This window comes from Amphiura filiformis, chromosome 3, assembly GCF_039555335.1.
Source record: "Amphiura filiformis chromosome 3, Afil_fr2py, whole genome shotgun sequence".
Lineage (NCBI taxonomy): Eukaryota > Metazoa > Echinodermata > Ophiuroidea > Amphilepidida > Amphiuridae > Amphiura > Amphiura filiformis.
In genome coordinates this window covers 28,702,472-28,721,142 of record NC_092630.1, presented here as the reverse complement: position 1 = coordinate 28,721,142, position 18,671 = coordinate 28,702,472, and the positions used below count along the sequence as shown (strand labels likewise).

The following is an 18,671-nucleotide window of genomic DNA, read 5'->3' as shown; positions in this document are numbered from 1 at the left end:
CGACAAGAATCTGCGAATTGCATTCTCCGTATCTCTGGAAAGTTCCCCCAAATGCCAGAATTTCCTAGGAAGGTCTTTCCTGTATTCCCTCCTTTTCTAGCCTTGCTTGTTTTAACAATGTTGTCTGACACTGCTCACAGGATTAGAAATATTTTTGACAAGAATCTACAAATTGCATTCTCCGTATCTTCAAAGTGCACACCTGATAACTTGCGATTGCGAGAATTATTTCTGCAAAATTATTTCCTAAGAATCCTGATTGACTTTGCAATTGAATCCCCACCATAGAATCTAGAACATCTCTCCATCTACCATCTATGCTAGGGGTCCGCAAATAGCGGTGCACGTGCCACATGTGGCGCGCCGTGGCTTCCCGAGTGGCGCGCTGCACCATTTAGATTTGAAAAAAAATTAAAACAAAAACGAATCAGACCCTTTGATCAAACTTTGCAGGAATATCTCCAATATTCTATATTTCAACATTAAACAATGCAATTCCCATGTTCTCCTTGTAAAGACAGGCTAAAATAGTACAAAATGTTGCACCAAATGGCATCATTTGCACCTCAAATTTCAAAAAATCAATAGCTTCACAGGGGGACACCCCCCTCTGACTCCCCCTCCCCCGGCGACTTCCCAGCCATTGAGTGGCGCTTTGCAGTTTTCCTTTATTTCATGTGGTGCTTCAACAAATCTATTTGAGGAAGCCTGATCTGTGCTCATACCACTCAAAGAACCCTCACCCTTCCTCACTGAAATTCAAATCTGAGAGTGAGGAGAGGAAACCCGGCGAGGAAACTTGTGCCATTCCATTTGAAATCCATACTCCCTGTGGAAGACATGACCTTAATCTCCCATGCAGAGGGTGAGCATTTCAAACAGGGTTACATGACTGGGTGGCTTCATTTGAAATTCACATCCCTATGTATGAGACTAAGGTCACATCTTCCATAGGGGGTGTATGGATTTCAACTAAAATACCCCAATTGTCTTCAAAACAGAAATGTCTCACAATGGAACGACTCCTTATTGTACAACCTCTAGAGCAATGGTCCGATTCTGTCTTCTTTACTTACTAGCTACAACTATATCAACAATCTCAAACGGGACTTTATCCCTGAACATCTGTCAAAACATTTGCTGAGATTCTCTGTGCAACCTAATACACCACTCTATAAGAACATTGCACCATATCATATCAAAGAGATTCAGAGCTATTCAGCTCTGATGAAATTAATGGTAGCATTAATCCAGCACTATGTGTCGCTGATATGGTATTATATAACCGATGTTAAGGTGACGCTAGCCCGTTTCTCTGTCCACAGAAATGTCAGCATTTGATTGATGTTTAAGGGAGTATTTTAACAAATTGAATTTGGCAAATTGCAGGAAAGCGGGAGCCAGGAATTGAGCAAGATTTTTGAGAATGAATACTCATAAAGAGAATCCGATTATATCCTCATAAAGAGAATCCAATTATATCTTCATTCTAAAGACATTAGGTAATTAGGTTCATATACACTTGATGGGAGGAAATCCCCAGATTGTCATAAATTTCTTCTGCCGATGTGAAATGGATTCTTGCAGTATGTAATGAAAGTCTAAACTTGGAAAGCTATACAATGTACACTACACTCCTGCACTCCCAAATCACCTTGCTGGCAGAATCTTGCATTTCATAGACATGGCCAGGAAAGTAAACAACACACAGGATGACTTTTCACATCAAAATAACCTCTTGATATGATTCAAGATCATTTCTCTGAAATGATAATATTCTCTGCCTGCAATACCGGGTGCAATACCTCTCTGGAAACATACACAATGCTGTACGACTGAACATCAAAACATGGTAAGTTTTATGATGATAAGGAATAGGAAAATACACTACCTATGTATGTCTCAAAGCTTGCAAAGATATTATATAACCCAATGGGGAATTCTTCTTTGTTGAAAAAAAAAAACTCATCTAACACTAACTTCAATCCCTTGAAAGTCGATTTGAAAGTCAGATTCAGACTCCACATCGCGGCTGTGATAAAATCTGAGCTCGGTGTTGAAAAATCTCATCGCGTGGTGGAAATTTAAGTAGCGATGAGAGTTGAACTTTGTTTTTGTTTTTTTGCAAAATTTTTTTTTCAAGATTTTTCTTGGTATCCAAAAGGAGCGGATAGATATAAACTTATAGTCACTTCAGAATCTATTAAAGATATAGAAATGTGTAGAAAAACAATGCATTTTTAGATCTTTAGAATATTATGAAGAGAACACAAGTTACATATCTGCCCTTTTTGTATACAAAATTTAAATTTTTTTTGTATTTTTTAAAAATCAACCATCAATGATTTCAGCACATGGCTTTAGATCCAGGGCTAAAAAAAAAAAAAAAAAATGAAATTAAAAATCGTAAAAAACTTGGCCTCCAAAATCGTGTATTCTTAGCAGGTGGGTGACCCGTTAAAGATGGGTGACTTTGGGTGAAATAAGAGGGTGACTTTTCCCTATCAAAATGGAGATTTTGGCATCAAAAGAAAGCTCATATTTTTCCTAATTACTAAAAAGTAGATGTTATGAATGAAAAGGTGATAGCCTCATCCCAATTGTTGTATACCACTCATACCATTCTATGGGTCATTCTGAATTATGGTTTTACTTCTAATATCAAAACAGCTAGTGCAATTTACCTCAAAACTTTAAAATTAGGTTTGTGGTACTGGCCTCAATGGAAATGTCTGAGCTCAAAAGTTTTTGCAAAAAAGGTTAAATTATGGAACATGGGTGACGGTAAACTAAGAATAAACTTGCAAGGGCCTAATGAAATAGTTTGACTAATTTAAAGTGTTAATTACATTTATAATTATTCCAATAAAAACAGATAAATGTATGTATTCATCCAGCAAATTTCTCCGAGTCTAAATGAGCATCACAAAATAAAGGTGCGTGTTAGCTTTGAGACATGCATTTGTTTTGCTAATGCAAAACAAGAGACAATGTTACTTCCCGACTCAAGCCAGATTGGGATAATGTACAATGAAATTCAATTTTTAATGGTACCTACATGCAGATATAATTTATACATTACATTAGCAGACCTCAAATCAATTTGATGTATCGGATACTTTCTCTTTTTTTTTGGAAAATGTGTACTTAGTTCTGAGGTTTTGGTTTGCAAATTTTTCATATTTGCAATGCTCATGTGTGGAATTTTTATCAATGTTAGCGTATGTTTAACGTCGGGTATAACTCAAAATGTGAACACTAAGTGCACTGAATACAAATCTTGCATTAAATTTCCAGAAAACAAAACGAAAATAGTCCACTTTTTGCTGGCTGTATGATTTCATGAATATAAGCATTTGTGTAAACAGATTTGTATTTTACTGCTACTAAGAAAATTCATTTTCAGTCTTTTACTTTCATTAACTCATTTAAAAATTAAAACATTGATGATAAGTGTTTTATGGATATTAAAAATCATTTGATCTCACTGTTTTTCAATGAAAAAAGAAACTTCTTTTCAATATATAATACAACAAAGGATGTCCAATTATTATGCTCTATATATTTTTCTCTTTTGAAATACATGTTTTATCTAGGTCGAAAATGCAGCTCTCACATAATAATGTACACATTAACAGATTGACATACACAGGCATTTCTTTTGTTTCTTTTCTTCTCGAAAAGCTTTCAAACGATGCCAATCCAACGATTTTGACCGTGTTAAAATCTATTTAATGAAAGTCAAGTTGTCAACTTGGAGCCAGACATGGACCTATTTATTTGCCTTGTTTGGAAAAATAAGATTAATCAAGAAAATTGGATATTATTATTATTAATTAAATTTGCATAGCCTTATGAAAACTTGCAAACATTGCTGATAAAATTACTTGTAATTTGTTGAAATTATTTGAGATATATAAGAAGTCTCTACACAAATTGTACACCAAAATCAAGTTTGTCCTAAATGTAAATACAACGCAGCATGTGTCTTCCTTACTAATGCAATAAAGAGGTCTTTTCCCCTCAAGCTAAAACGATAACCAATATTTATTTTCAAGACACCTCGTGTAATTTTAGCCCAAAACACTTCCCGTTCATTTGCCCATGTTTGTGAACGATTACCTCCAGACAATGTTGCTGTTAGGAATTAAACAGTAATTTCCAGGCCCACAATGTTATTTTTGGAGACCAAAATTAAACGTGGCCTACTTGCTACCCAGACAGGGGTATTTTGTTTTTATCAGACCACTGACATACAAAGTCAAATTGCTCAGATACCAGTTTCAAATAGGTGCGTATTACAGGGTGATTTTCAATCCCACAATGTTATTTTTGGAGACCAAAATTAAACATACCTTCTCAGCTATATGTACACAGACAGGGTATACATGTATTTTGTATATTAGAGCGCTGATATTACAAACTCAAATTGCTCTGATACCAGTTTCGAGTAGGAGCATATTAAAAGATCAATCCAAAGTCTGGTGTGTAAGTAGGGTATTACACTTTACATCAATATCTGCAGAAAAGTTCATTTTTCTTTCAATACTAACTGCTATTTTCAATTTTCATTGAGCTAATAAATGAAATTGAATATAAGGCTTGTTCAGACGATCGCTTGTAAGGTCGCTTGTAACTACATTTGAATGTAAACTTGCATGTAGTTGTAGTGCCCATCTAAACGCACTCGCATGTAGCTACATGCAAGTTACAAGTGACGATTTTACATGTAAGATATCTTACATGTAGCGAGCTACATTCAAATGTAAGGCCAGTGTGAACAAGACTTGCATGTAAACTCGCTTGTAAGCATGACCTTGATGACCCAATCCTATTCTGATTGTGCATAATTATGGCATAATTTACCAGTGAAGGTCACTCTTTAATACTTTTGAGTTGGCTTACAAGTAAGTCCTGTGTGGGCACACACTCACTTGTAGCATAGTTTAATTGCTGGCTCGCTTGTAAGTTACATTCAAAAGTAGGCTACCGTCTAAACACACCTACTAATAGGCAAGAATAGAAGCATAGAACCTCTCAGATGGCTGTTAACATTTGTTTTTTAAATTTTCATCAAAATATCTTGTTTTGTAGCATTAAATGTAAAAGCATGAAAAGGTTCACGTGCATGGATTTGCGACATTTCCAGGCTCACACATTTGTTTTTCCTAAAGGTCTTTTAAAAGGGGCTTAAAGGGCATTTCGTGATCCACAGCATCATCCCCCCACTTTTCTTTAAAAAAAATTTTTATACCACTGGAAACCCCTGGCTACATAATGTTTATGTACAAAAAATTTTGTGCAGATCAATTCGTTTAGCAAAAATATCATCAAATTTGAATTACGTTCTGGTACACCAAAACTAAATTACAACACATTGTCTATGGAGCAGTGTTATACACAAAATTGGAATCAACTGAAATTTTTGGAATAAGCTTTTTTCATGGATATCTACTGAAAATGTCATAAAAAGATGATGCTAGGATCACGAAATACTCCTTTATGATAATGTATGAATTTTTCGAAAACCACATGCCACAAAATTGATGGTTCTTTTCAAACCACGAAAATTTAGTGCCACGAAAATATTACGCTTTACAGTCATCTGAAACAAAATTTCAAAACATGGACATGGACTCTGTGAAATCTTGCTCAGAGTGAACCTTTCACATTTTAAGTACATAATGATCGACTGAGAGTTCAAAGTAAATTGGTACACTGTATTGTGGGTGGCTTGGAATTTGACACGTAAATTGTTCTTTAAATTCTTTACTGCATATCATAAAAGGCTGCTTGAAATTGTTAACTATAAACCAGAATTTGCAAAACGGGGACAATTAAGGTACATTAAATATATTACTTTTTGTTGTCACTATAAATTTTCTTTAGCAGAGTTACCTTAATAATCCATATTCGTGATTGCAGCATTTTACGCTACGTTCAGTGGGCAGTGTTACTTTACTTTGACAGTACACATCACCTCAAATACTGTGCAAGTAGTTATTTTCATGTTCAGATATTTTCACAATTTCCAGCACAGAAGACTTTTGTGTGTGTTGATATTTTAAAGAAATTCATACCGTACCAATTTTATCAATTTTAATTTTATTTTACACTTGTACCGAGATAATCCAACAGGGCAATGCGTACAGTATCTATAATCTAAGCAGAAGCAGAAGCATGTAAATAAGACTAAATATCACATTTGTGTGATGTAAAATTCGCGATATAACCTCAAAAATGAAACCCTGGCAAATATTACCACTTATACAGTACCTAAAATATGAGTAATGCTCACATAAAAAAAACTTTTATAGCTTGAATTCAGACACACTGATTTGTCAATGAATAACAAATCATTTTGGTAACTATCCAAAAATCTTGCACATCAAATCCTTTTCTAATGTTAATTAATTATAACTGCGTTGTTTATTTTTTAATAACAAATTTAGAAGGATAAAAAAAACACCTGTCAATTATTAACATGCTATAAAGTGGAGGTTATTTTGAATGGTTTAACCAAGTGATCATATTGGCTATTTATATTGTTTTTGTTTATTTGTTTGTTTTGTTTCATGAAGCAAAACAAGCATTCCTACGTAGAAACAAGGCACAACATCAAGAGCAATAAGCAGTTAAGTAAATTTATTGAGAGTAGGGACTTGACTTGCTGGCTCAACACATAATCCACCAGATCACAGCTAATTATGCATGAATTCCTCCTCAGCCCAAGGGGTGGAATTGAGAGGTTATGGAGCACTCACTAACACACATACAAACAAATACACCATCACACAAACATACAACAGCACACATCATGTTTGACATTCTGGCAACAAATGGGCTATTCCATTTAAAATTTACACTCCCCTGTGGAAGAGGGGAGTATGAATTTCAAATGGAATGAGCACATTAGCCAGCCACGTTTGAAACTCGCCCTCCCACTGTAGAAGATTCAGGTTGAATCTTCCTCAAAGGGTATATGAAATCAAATGGAGCTGCCTTATGTGCTCATTCCATTTGAAATTCATACTCCCTCTGTATTTCCAAAATCTTCCACAGGGGGAGTGTGGATTTTAAAGGGAATAGCCCAATTATGCATGACTTCATTCACAGGGAAAGGGAAGAGTTGCTCCACACTGACACTTACGGCAGCTGATTCAATGTGCACTGATGTTGACATAGACGAGACATTTGAATTGTTGTCGTGGTTATAGATAGTAATTACGCATAAGAATAATTCGTACCTGGTAAATCTCTCAAGGTCGCTTACATGTACGACCAATGTTAATCATTTAGTATAGAGTACGGAGTATTTTGTACATTTGTAATTGCCTTGTTGAAGAAGCCACCACATCTGTGCGGTACTTCACATTTTGTTGATTTGTACACATTTCATAAATTAATTAGCTTATCCACTGGACATTTTTATACTATTTTATATTATTTGATCGTAAGTACATTGCTGTCATGGGCAAGGTGGACAAAAAGTGTGGTTCTTATTGCTCTGACATAAATTTAACTAGACTTAGCTGTGGTCTAAGACCACGAACACAGCCGTGTTTTGACGCCTTAATGACCTTTGACCTCAAAATATATAAAACGCCCATATACAATGGCTAATGTCAATGTATGGGTGCTAGTGGCACCACTTTGCTATGTTATTTGTGGCAGAAAGGGGCATTTTGAAGGTTTTTCGTCTCAGACCGGAAGTGACCCCTTAATGACCTTTGACCCCAAATGAAAAAATACCACATGTACAATAGGTAAACACAATTCACGTCTGAATATACCATCACCCTCCAATGTTTTTCTTAGCAAATACAAAATTTTGAAGGGTTTTCGTTTTATACCGGAAGTGACCCCTTAATGACCTTTGATTCCAAATTTGTGAGGACCCCATAGACACTGGGTAATAACAATGCATGTGTGCAAGTGGTGTCACTGTCATACGTAATTTGTGGGAGAAGAAGCATTTTAAAGGAATTTCATTTTATACCGGAAGTAGCCCCTTAATGACCTTTGACCCTAAATAAAAAAATACCACATATGCACATAGTAACTACATTTTGTTTGTGAACATACCGTTACTGTCCTATGTTTTTCTTAGCAAATAAAAATTTTTGAAGGTTTTTCGTTTTATACCGGAAGTGACCTCTTAATGACCTTTGACCCCCAATCTGTGAGGACCCCATAGACACTGGATAATAACAATGCATGTGTGCAAGTGGTGTTATTCTCCCACGTAATCTGTGAGAGAAGAAGCATTTTGAGTTGAAATAACGTTTTTGACCCCTATGACCCCTGCTTGACCTTTGACCCCACGAGTTTCATATGACATGTAGGGGCATGGTCAATGATGGTTGTGACCAAGTTAGGTCAAAATCGGTACAAGCATGTAAGTGCTAGAGCAAATGTAGTGGTCGGCAGAAAGAAAGAAGAAAGAAGAAAGAACCTGTAAGAAAAAAGACACAGCCGTGACTAACATCACGGCTGTGTAATCATTTCATAAAACTCATTTTGAACAAAAAATGTGCATGATGTCTCAAAGATTTCATATTTCTAAGTACCGTAACCACCCAACCACTCGGGTATAAGCCCACCCTGCTAGATGGGCAATTTCACTTCAAAAATGGGGGTGGGCTTATAACCGGGGAGGGGCTAGGGCTAGTAGTTTAATTTAAAAATAAGAACAATCTGCCCCATTTGAATATGCCCAAAGTACTAGCAATTTCTATCATCTATATCATTTTTTTAAAATTATAAGTATGGAATGTTAATTTTTAACTGATATTTTTTTAAATTTGTTCTAGAATGTGAAAGAAAAGCATTGACATGATTTAAGAACTAAGCCAAAATTACCACTGGGCTTATACTCGAGGGCACCCTTGTTCTCAGAATGGTTTGAAAAATAGGGGGTGGGCTTATAGCCGAAGGTGGGCTTATACCCGAGTGGTTACGGTATTATTGAAAGGTGCAATAAAACACATACAACGCTTGCCTTGTTTATCAGTGCATCAGTTCTTGGGAGTAATTTGCATTATTCTGTAAACAGATCTTAAATTTTTTTAAGTGAATGAGTTAACGATCACATACTGCAGCCAAAGTTGTTTACTACATGTGTAACCTTAGTACATGTACTCATTTAATTGAAGGGCAGGCCTGACGAGTGCTGAGAATTTATGTTTTGTGTTCCTGCTTGCATCATTGGTTATTTGAAGTGCGTATTTCATCTCATCACTTCATTAGGATCACATACATTCTAATATGTCACTGTAAAGACAATTACTTGCAGAATGACCTTTAAATGAGCTGGCTACAAATATTTGTCAATTTCTTTAGCTTTTACCGATATGGCTCAAAATATGCTAAGGTGTCATATTATAGCCATATATTTTGACATCTTTTTAAAAAAATAATAATTATAGAAATGGAATATTTGCTAGTTTAGTGGCAAGTTTAGGTAGTAAAGACATAGCATACACAATTTAAGTAAAATCCTTTCACTCTAAATAATAAAAAAAAATAAAAATAGCTGTAAAAATGCCTATTTTACACTTTTATTTGTAACATGCCAAGAGACGCCTTTTTTCAACAGCTTTTAATTTTTTTTATGGATCCTTATAGAAATTCATGTGACCTGTTTCCCAAAATGGTGCAGTAAAAAAAAAAAAAAAACAGAAAGAGGCATTATGAATTATAAGTTAACAGATCAAAAAAAGGATTTAAAAGTTTGCCTTGCGTATGTTACTATTGTCTGTCAAACTTTTGATTGATTTTGAAGTCCCTCAGTTTTTTATAAACAAAGACTTGAAGCATAAACTAAAGGGTAAATCTATTGTAAATAACTTCATTTTTCCATATTATAATCAATTTGTAAGTGGCTGCCATCTTTTTTGAACATATAACAATTTAAAATTTTTTCTTGAAATGTCTGTCAAATGGTAACATACGCAAGACGGTGCTGTAATTCCTAGGGTGATACAGCTAATTATGCTACATGTACATGACATAGCATTTAGCTCCAGCTAGCTTTGTGGCACTATCACTTTGTGAGGAGAAGCTTTTTTGATGACACAATCCATTGTTAAGTGTTTTCTGTCAAACATTTGTACGCAAGTTTGTACGCAAGATTTGTATGTGTCTGTCAAAAGTAACATACGCAATACGTTTAAAAAAATTAAAAATCACTTGATGTACACATATGATGATAGTTTTAGAGTTTATAAAAGTGTTTTAAAACATGTGATTTATAAACTGCATGTGATCTTTATTCAATTTCCCATCTTGAACTACTGTTTTTGCCAAATTATTATTCTGTATGTTACATTTAACAGACATCTTGCTTATGTTATGGCTTGACAGACACACATATTTTATTTATAACAATTTATCCTCCTTATTGTAATATTTGGACACATTTTTTTCCACAATCAGTTGCTGTACATTGTAGGTCCTACACCTAAATAACCACAAAATACCTTATGTAATACTTTATAAATTTTTATTTGATTGCAGAAAATCATCAAAATTGTGTCTGTCAAATATAACGCATGCCAAAGGGCTAGAAAATTAAATTTGTGAAGTAAATGGTCTATAACTTATCTTTCTTTTAGTGTATTATGAACGATATATGTGCATACTATAATTTAAACCTGGTTGGAGACCAAAAGAAAAGAGCTGGAAAAATAATTGTGTGTTACACTTTTATGACACCTTAGCTTATTTTGAGCCATATACATGTACCGTAGAATTCCATCTAAATGCCTGTAAATGAGGGCTTTTTTTTGACAAAAGAGACGAAAGACATGCAAACTCCATGAAAAATTATTTGGCGTTTGAGCAAATATTACTGATACAGGCGGCTGTACAACCATGTATTACTGTACGACCAATTTATTGTGAAGTTTTTGGGGAGCGTGTCTGGCTTTCGTCTCTTTGGTAACAAAAAAGCCCTCATTTTACAGAGCTTGCAGATGGAATTCTAAACTACGGTATTGTATGTCATTGAAACCGAGACCATTTTGACTCAAGATGAGTCTTCAGGCCCTTAACCCTAACACTGACCCATGCTTTTTGGTATCGGAAGTCAGAGAAGATCCAAATTTTTCAAGAAAAGAAGAATTTTGACTTGGCACCCCGGGATTCAACCTTTGACCCCTCGCATGCCAAGCTTAACGATCGCGGACCGGTAGCTGCTCGGGTTATTGCTGCCCGCCAGCAATTCCGTGAGCATATCACACCGGGTGATTGCGCCATCGAGACCCTGGTATTTTGTGGTTTTTACTGGTGTTAGGGTTAATATAATTCTACTTGACACTAAGAAGAACCATAAGGACTCTATATACCCATTGACCAAACTCCATTGGGGTCATCAATGACTCAACTTGTCACACTGCCACCTGGGTAGTTCCTCAACTATCATCACTATTGTTTATAAACAATGAATAAACTGATTGCTTTATCTAACATTTACCTTTGAATATGCCCTGAGTTGATTTTCTAGCACTTCTAATCTCGACAGAAGCCTATCTTCATCGATGAGTGCTTGCCAGCTGTTTTCTGAAGCCTCCTGTGTGTTAGCTAATACTCTCTGGAGCGTGGCCAGTTTCTGCTCCAGCATCTGCTCTCTATGTTGTGCTTCCTGGAAGGTAAGGTTAGGATAGAGAAGAACATAATTATCTATCACAGTTGCTTTTTTTCACTTGTACAAATAGACAAGATGGGATCTAGGCACAAGGATTCTGGATTAAACCCACCTGATCTCTTGGTACAGGGTTTCTCAATAGGCGGCCCGCGGGCAAGATGCGGCCCGAACACTGATTGTGGTTGGCCCTGGAACAGCTCTTAAAATTTTAACAGCACACTCACAGGGAATATATACTTTTTGACATCCCTGTATAAATTTTTGGCAGTATCCATCTACTTAAGGTATAATGCTGTTCGAGATCGATGGGCAAATGTGATGCATGCTGGGAATGAAAAGGGCTCAAAAGCTATAGACCACTTGACATCATTGTTTATCAACAAAGGCGAGGGATTGGTCTGTCGATATGCCCGAACGAACCGCTTCACTGTTCAATGGATTTCTTGTACTATATGAAATGTGGTGGGAGATTTAAAATACACATGCCCTGAGCAGACTATGATGCGCACGCGCACTGCAGGGCAAAGAACAATGGAAAGTACCATAATGCGTGCGCATACTGCCGGGCAATGACGTCACATGTCAAGTGGTCTATAGAATTTGTCACCTGAGATCATGAATTTGAGCCCTTTTCCCTCCCAGCATGCATCACTTTCGCCTATCAATCGCTATCAGCAATATACCTTATAGCCAAAGCCAGTTACAGAGTTATACACTGCCACAAAGTTTCTTTCTTTGTTCAATATAGATTTGTGTTGATACAAATTTTAAGCAAATTTCAAACATTATCTGCGATGAGATTCTCAAAAGGTACCAAATCTCAATTTTACACTTAAGGCAAACTCGGTATCACTCTTATTTCAATGATACACTCGCACTCGCAATGAGACTTTGCCATCATCAAGCAGTTCCCCCCAACCTCATGTACGCTGAAAGCAAACAGTCTGAAATAAAGTGGATCACCATGCTGGTATACTGATTAATTCTGTCAGGTGAACACATCCCTTGTCTATTGCAAGTCTCTTGCAATTAACTTCCATTCTCTCAATATAAGTCATGACTCTATTAAAAAGTAGCTCTTCTTATTGTCTCTATATGAATGATCACTGAATGAGTACACTCATTTTCAAATACTGTATAAGTGGTAATTTTCGCGTACAGTTATTTTCGCGATTTGGAGTGAGAGACACATTTTCGCGAATGTTATTTTCGCGATTGCCCAGTCCTTCCCTATACTTGTAATACATTATTGCATACATTCGCGAGGTGTTATTTTGGCGGTTGGAGCTCTAATCTCGAAATTCGCGAAAATAAAACCCTCGCGAAAATTGCCACTTATACAGTAGTACTGTATCAAAATGATTGCCTGGTACCCAAGCAGTTTCTAGTGATAATGGATACGATTGCCACATCAACATGACACGTAAGATTCATCGTATTTGTGACCGACAAATCGTCCACCACAAACCGCTCGTAAAGTCGGCAAATTGTATTCTGAGTTACAGTGCAAAATGTGCATAACGGTTGTATTCATATGTACCCCAAGTTAGTGCTACTTGTTTCTCATTTTGCTAGTGCCAGTCAAACACCTTTTAAACTAATCATTAATCCTATTGTTGTATGTATAGAATTCGTAAATAACTCTAGTCTTTGTTTGCTTTGGCTAAATCCTGTTCAAGTGGTGGGTTAACCAACAATTAACAATGAGAAGACATTCCTGAACCTCATTGACTTGGGATGATTTGAAGTGACCGCCAATTATGACCATTTGATATTTAATGCCAGCAATGTGGAAAAAGAGAAATAATGTAGCACCGAAATAATGTACCCTCTTGCTGAATGAAGGAGCAAAGTTTAACAAACCATTAACTCCGCTTCTAGATATCGTTTGAAGTCAAATGATATATCATTGTAAAGCTTATGATATATATTTTCTAAACACAGAAGAAAACAAAATTGACCAGGGGCCAACTTTACGAGCATTTCATGGTGGACGGTCACATTTGTCAATTGAAAATGGTCATTAAACTATAGAGTGCAGTCATTTCAAGATGATATAATGTTGCATTTTGGTAGAATCAGGCTTATCAATAAACATCAAAACTGATCACAGTGGAAACTCGTTAATACGAGATCGCTTAATGCGAGAAACCGCTTACTACGAACAGAAACTTGTGGTCCCGATTTTCCCCTATTATTTACTGTACAAAATAAACTGTTTAATACGAGGTAAATAGTACGAAACCGCATAATACTGAGCACTTGCTGTCAGTCAAAGCTTTTGTTTTCTATTGTTTTTATGATGGATAAAACGAGCTAATTTCCCAAGGTAAATTTATGATGTAAATCATGTGAGAAGTTGACAAAATACTCGCTCGAGACATCACTTCAGCGGCAAATGAGGATTCCCTTTCCTATTTTTAGATGTTATAAAATCAAGTCATGACGAAATTTGCCATAGAAGGCCAATTATTGCTGACGACATATCAGACTATCCAATCGCAAACGCGGAAGTCCGCCCTTGGATCGAAAGTGGGAAACCCTTCAAGGCATGTTTACTAGCTGCTGGAAGTAGGGGAAATCCCGATATCGCCGTATAATTGTTTTATTTGTTTACGATAATCAGCCTGAGAAAATCATCTGAATTTCATCAGAAAGCAGTGAGAAAAATGCCTCTTACCGAAAATCAAAAACAATTATTAGTCTATCATACCGATTGAGGGAATTTCGAACTGTGACATTGCTCGGAGGCTGCAAATCTAGTATAAAATAATGAAGACGGCTATGCAGACTCGACCAGTGAAGTTTTGCTTGTACAGCCCACTGAGCCGACATTAGGCTTAAACACATGCAGTCTTCCGACACATATTTTGTACCTGACTTTTAAAACGAACTCCGCTTAATACGAGCTAAACATGCCGACCCCGGCGATCTAGTATTAACGAGTTTCCACTGTACCAATGATTTTGATACAACCTGTAAATGCATTGTTACCAACTTGTTTTGATGTTTGTTGAAAAGCCAGCATTTTCAAAATACACCATTAGGTTAGAGTCCGAAGTTTTCCGTTTTACGGAAAATGGAAGAAAATCACGGAATCGGAGGTACAACACGGAAAATGACATTTTTGTATGATGTGACAAAAAGAGAAATAAATGTTAAAAACAATCATGAGTTGTGTATGTCAATTTTTATGATAAAAAATACTGTTTAATAATACCGAAATAAAGGTATATTACCAAGACATGAACCCCCTATATCCCTCCAAACATCGTAATAGTCGGCCTATTATCGTGAGAATATTCCAATCAGAGCATATTGATCGGGATATTGAACACTTTATTATGACATTAATATCATTGTTTATACATTTTAAGCTTTATTCATGACACGGATTTACAAATTTTACAACACGGATTACAACACGGAAAATGGATTTTAGAAAACGGTAAACTTCGGACTCTACATTAGGTTCTCTTGAAATGGCCAGAATTTGTAGTTTTACAACCTCAATAATCTACAAATTAAGTGAATCTTATGTTCCACTTTGATGTGGGTGTCTTGTCCATGATATTAATATATATTGTAGCAAAACATTAATTTTGATACAGCCTGTACATCAGGGTTCAAGCTGTTAACTTTTTTTATCAAGTTTCTTCTGGCCCAGATCGGACCAGTTGCAGCACTTTACTTTAGGTCTAAAACTGGCCCCACATCATATCAAGTTGCCCGGACATATTTTTTGCCGATTGCATGAACATTCACACTTTCTTCAACAGGCCAAAATTTACAACTGGACACTCCAGGCAAATAACTTTGTGTTAAAACTTGCCTCAATAGTCAACGGGCAAGTACCAAATTCGAGTCCTGCTACATATGCAATCAATCACTGTACAAATCTTCTCCAAATTGTTTTCTCTTTCTGTATCTAGTTCGCTACTATAATATATCTATATTATATAGGAATCATTTGAAGGCAAGTCTTCCGTCTCTCACAATTCAGAGAGCAGAAATCAATATATATTATATATAACATGGCACAGCACTTAAATGCTGTTTCCTCTGTTGTATGATGAATGGAACCCTTTTGAGGGCACACAAGTTTTTCTATCCCACAATGCATTGGGTGAAAAGAGAATCAACGCCAAAATAATATCATGTGAGACAACACTTGCACACAAGCACACAGATGAATTCTGTTTCGATACACCAAGCATGTCAGTACTTGCACGGCAAGTGTCTCTGATGAATGATCGCTGATATTCTATCCCACAATGCATTGGGTGAAAAGAGAATCAACGCCAAAATAACATCATGTGACACAACACTTCACACAAGCACACAGATAAATTCTGATTTGAAACACCAAGCATGTCAGTACTTGCATGGCAAGTGTCTCTTGATGAATGATCGCTGATACATCTCTCGTATAATATCACTATGTGCATTTGTGAAATTGATAAATGCAAGTACCAGTAGTGCTCTCACAGAAATAGTATTGTGATGTATAGCCTGTGACAAAAGTAGGGGAGGCCATGTTAAGGGGTCCCCATCATGTATTACTAGAGATGGGGAACTTAACCCAATTTGATTCAACTTCAGGATGCAAGTCTCTCACCGGGTCTTACAAATAGCTGCTCTGGGTGAACTGGGGGAAAAGGTGCACATGTTCCACGAAGGAAGTAATTCTGAAGGGGATATGCAAGTCTTACAAAAAGCTGCTTCGGGAGAATCAATCAAATTCAATCAATCAAATTTATTTATTTTCCATCAAAAAATGAACACCAAAAATACAATATCATAAAAATTAAACACAATGGAGGAGGTACAACGATAAGCAGAGACTAGAAATGTTGCATTCCCTATAATTAAATTACATAATTAAAACAAAACAATCAGAGAAAAGGTGTACATGTTCTAAGTACGAAGTAATTCTAAAGTGGATATGCAAGTCTCAAGAATAGCTGCACTGGGAGAATTGGGGGAAAAGGTGCACATGTTTAAAGTAATTCTGCTCAAACAAAACTGCTGTTTTCATAATCGTGTGACACACGTTTCCTACAATTCACAGTGTAACATACACTCTCAGTATATGGCCATGATGAGTGTTTTAATGTTATTTTATGATATATATTTTCTAAACACAGAAGAAAACAAAATTGACCAGGGGCCAACTTTACGAGCATTTCATGGTGGACGGTCACATTTGTCAATTGAAAATGGTCATTAAACTATAGAGTGCGGTCATTTCAAGATGATACAATGTTGCATTTCGGTAGAATCAGGCTTATCAATAAACATCAAAACTGATAGGTACCAATGATTTTGATACAACCTGTAAATGCATTGTTACCAACTCGTTTTGATGTTTGTTGAAAAGCCAGCATTTTCAAAATACACCATTAGGTTCTCTTGAAATGGCCAGAATTTGTACTTTTACAACCTCAATAATCTACAAATTAAGTGAATCTTATGTTCTACTTTGATGTGGGTGTCTTGTCCATGATATTAATATATATTGTAGCAAAATAGTCCCAAACAGAAATGTTTGGTAGACTCATAACCGGTGCGATCTTACCTTTCCGATGTTGATTAAGATACTTCTTGCATCGATCCCGAGATGCGGAAAAACCAATAGTCATTTTGTCCCACATAAATGAATAAATAACAAAAACCCCGATCCCCGGTGGACTCACCCAAAAGGTGACGTCACACCATATGATAAATCCCTTATCCGACTTGGGATCCCCTACCGGACCAAACTTGTAGGGGGTGGCGGGGTCGGGATAATCAACATCGGAAAGGTAAGATCGCACGGTTATGAGTCTACCAAACATTTCTGTTTGGGACTAGACTCAGTACACCGGTCGATCTTACCGTTCCGATGTTGATTAAGATACTTCTTGCATCAACATCTGAAAGATCGATCTAGCAAGTAACCGACGGATGGAGGTACAAGATTGGTCAGCATCTGATCAGGGATCGGGAGCGGGTAACGATGGTTTTCGCGAGGTCAGAAAATATTTTCCCCCAACGGTCGGGAAACAAAAAAGACCACGCGATCACAGACATAAACCTCCTTACTTAATAAGTTTGGTGGTTAAGAATAGCGACACTGGTTCTTACCATGCTGAGTATTCTGTATAGTCTGAAAACCTGGTACCCGTACACCACCGTATTATGATCGCCGAACAATGTCGGTAAACCTCCCGCCCGTCTCTGATTACTAACGTAAGCGGAAGTATCGAGAGAAGGGCGAAGGTGGCTTCCGGGCCACCGCCTGCTAGATCTCCTCAAGGGACAACCGAACGGTATACCCAAGATGATGAGATAGCTCGTGTCGAGTGGGTCGTGGGACGCGAAACCTTCGCGATCCCCGGACCCCACCAACACCTGGACCAGCCATTGCGACAGCGGCTGGACCGAAAAGGCTCTGTAAGGGTGATGAATGCGGTCGTGAGTCCCTCGCAAGGCTTGTGTTCGGAAGAAATAGTGCTGCAGCGCCTTATCGGACACCCCAGCCTATCTTTGGCATGCAGGCTCAATCGTGGTGGCCCGGAGTCCCCTTGTCTGTTGGGGTAGGCTACCACGGTTGTGTTATCCGTCAGGACAACGGTATGTGATTCCACGATCACCTCCTCGTAAGTGAGGGAGGTTGATGTGAAACTCTGTCTCTATGGCCCCCATAGGCCCGAGACGGAGTCTCCGTGGATGTGGACCCCCAGCCCGTTTGGCGCTATGGTCGTCACTACGTGACATACCGGGGTGCAGGAAACCTGACACCCTGGGTCAAATTGGGCTGATGGGTCCACCACCAGAGTTCCTCTCGCGCGATCTCCGACAACGGAACCGCGAGGGATATTGGTGACGACTGGGCCTGCAAGCAGGCTAGAAGGTGTAGTTGGGTAAGCCTAACGTAGAAACGGCAGTACAGTACGAGGTCTACCATACTGGCCATTAGGCCTACCACCTTCATCCATGCCACAGCGGGTTTTGCCCGAGACTCGGCCAAGAGTCAGGCACA

At 37.3% G+C, this 18,671-nt stretch overlaps 1 protein-coding gene across 1 annotated transcript in view; it reads right to left on the bottom strand.

Annotated features, from left to right (window-relative positions):
- LOC140148319 (uncharacterized) overlaps nucleotides 1-18,671 on the bottom strand; it is a 106,158-nt gene that overhangs the window by 49,715 nt on the left and 37,772 nt on the right. Inside the window, 1 exon segment of the mRNA XM_072170227.1 lies at nucleotides 11,477-11,644. Within this exon segment, the coding sequence (XP_072026328.1) occupies nucleotides 11,477-11,644 (168 nt within the window).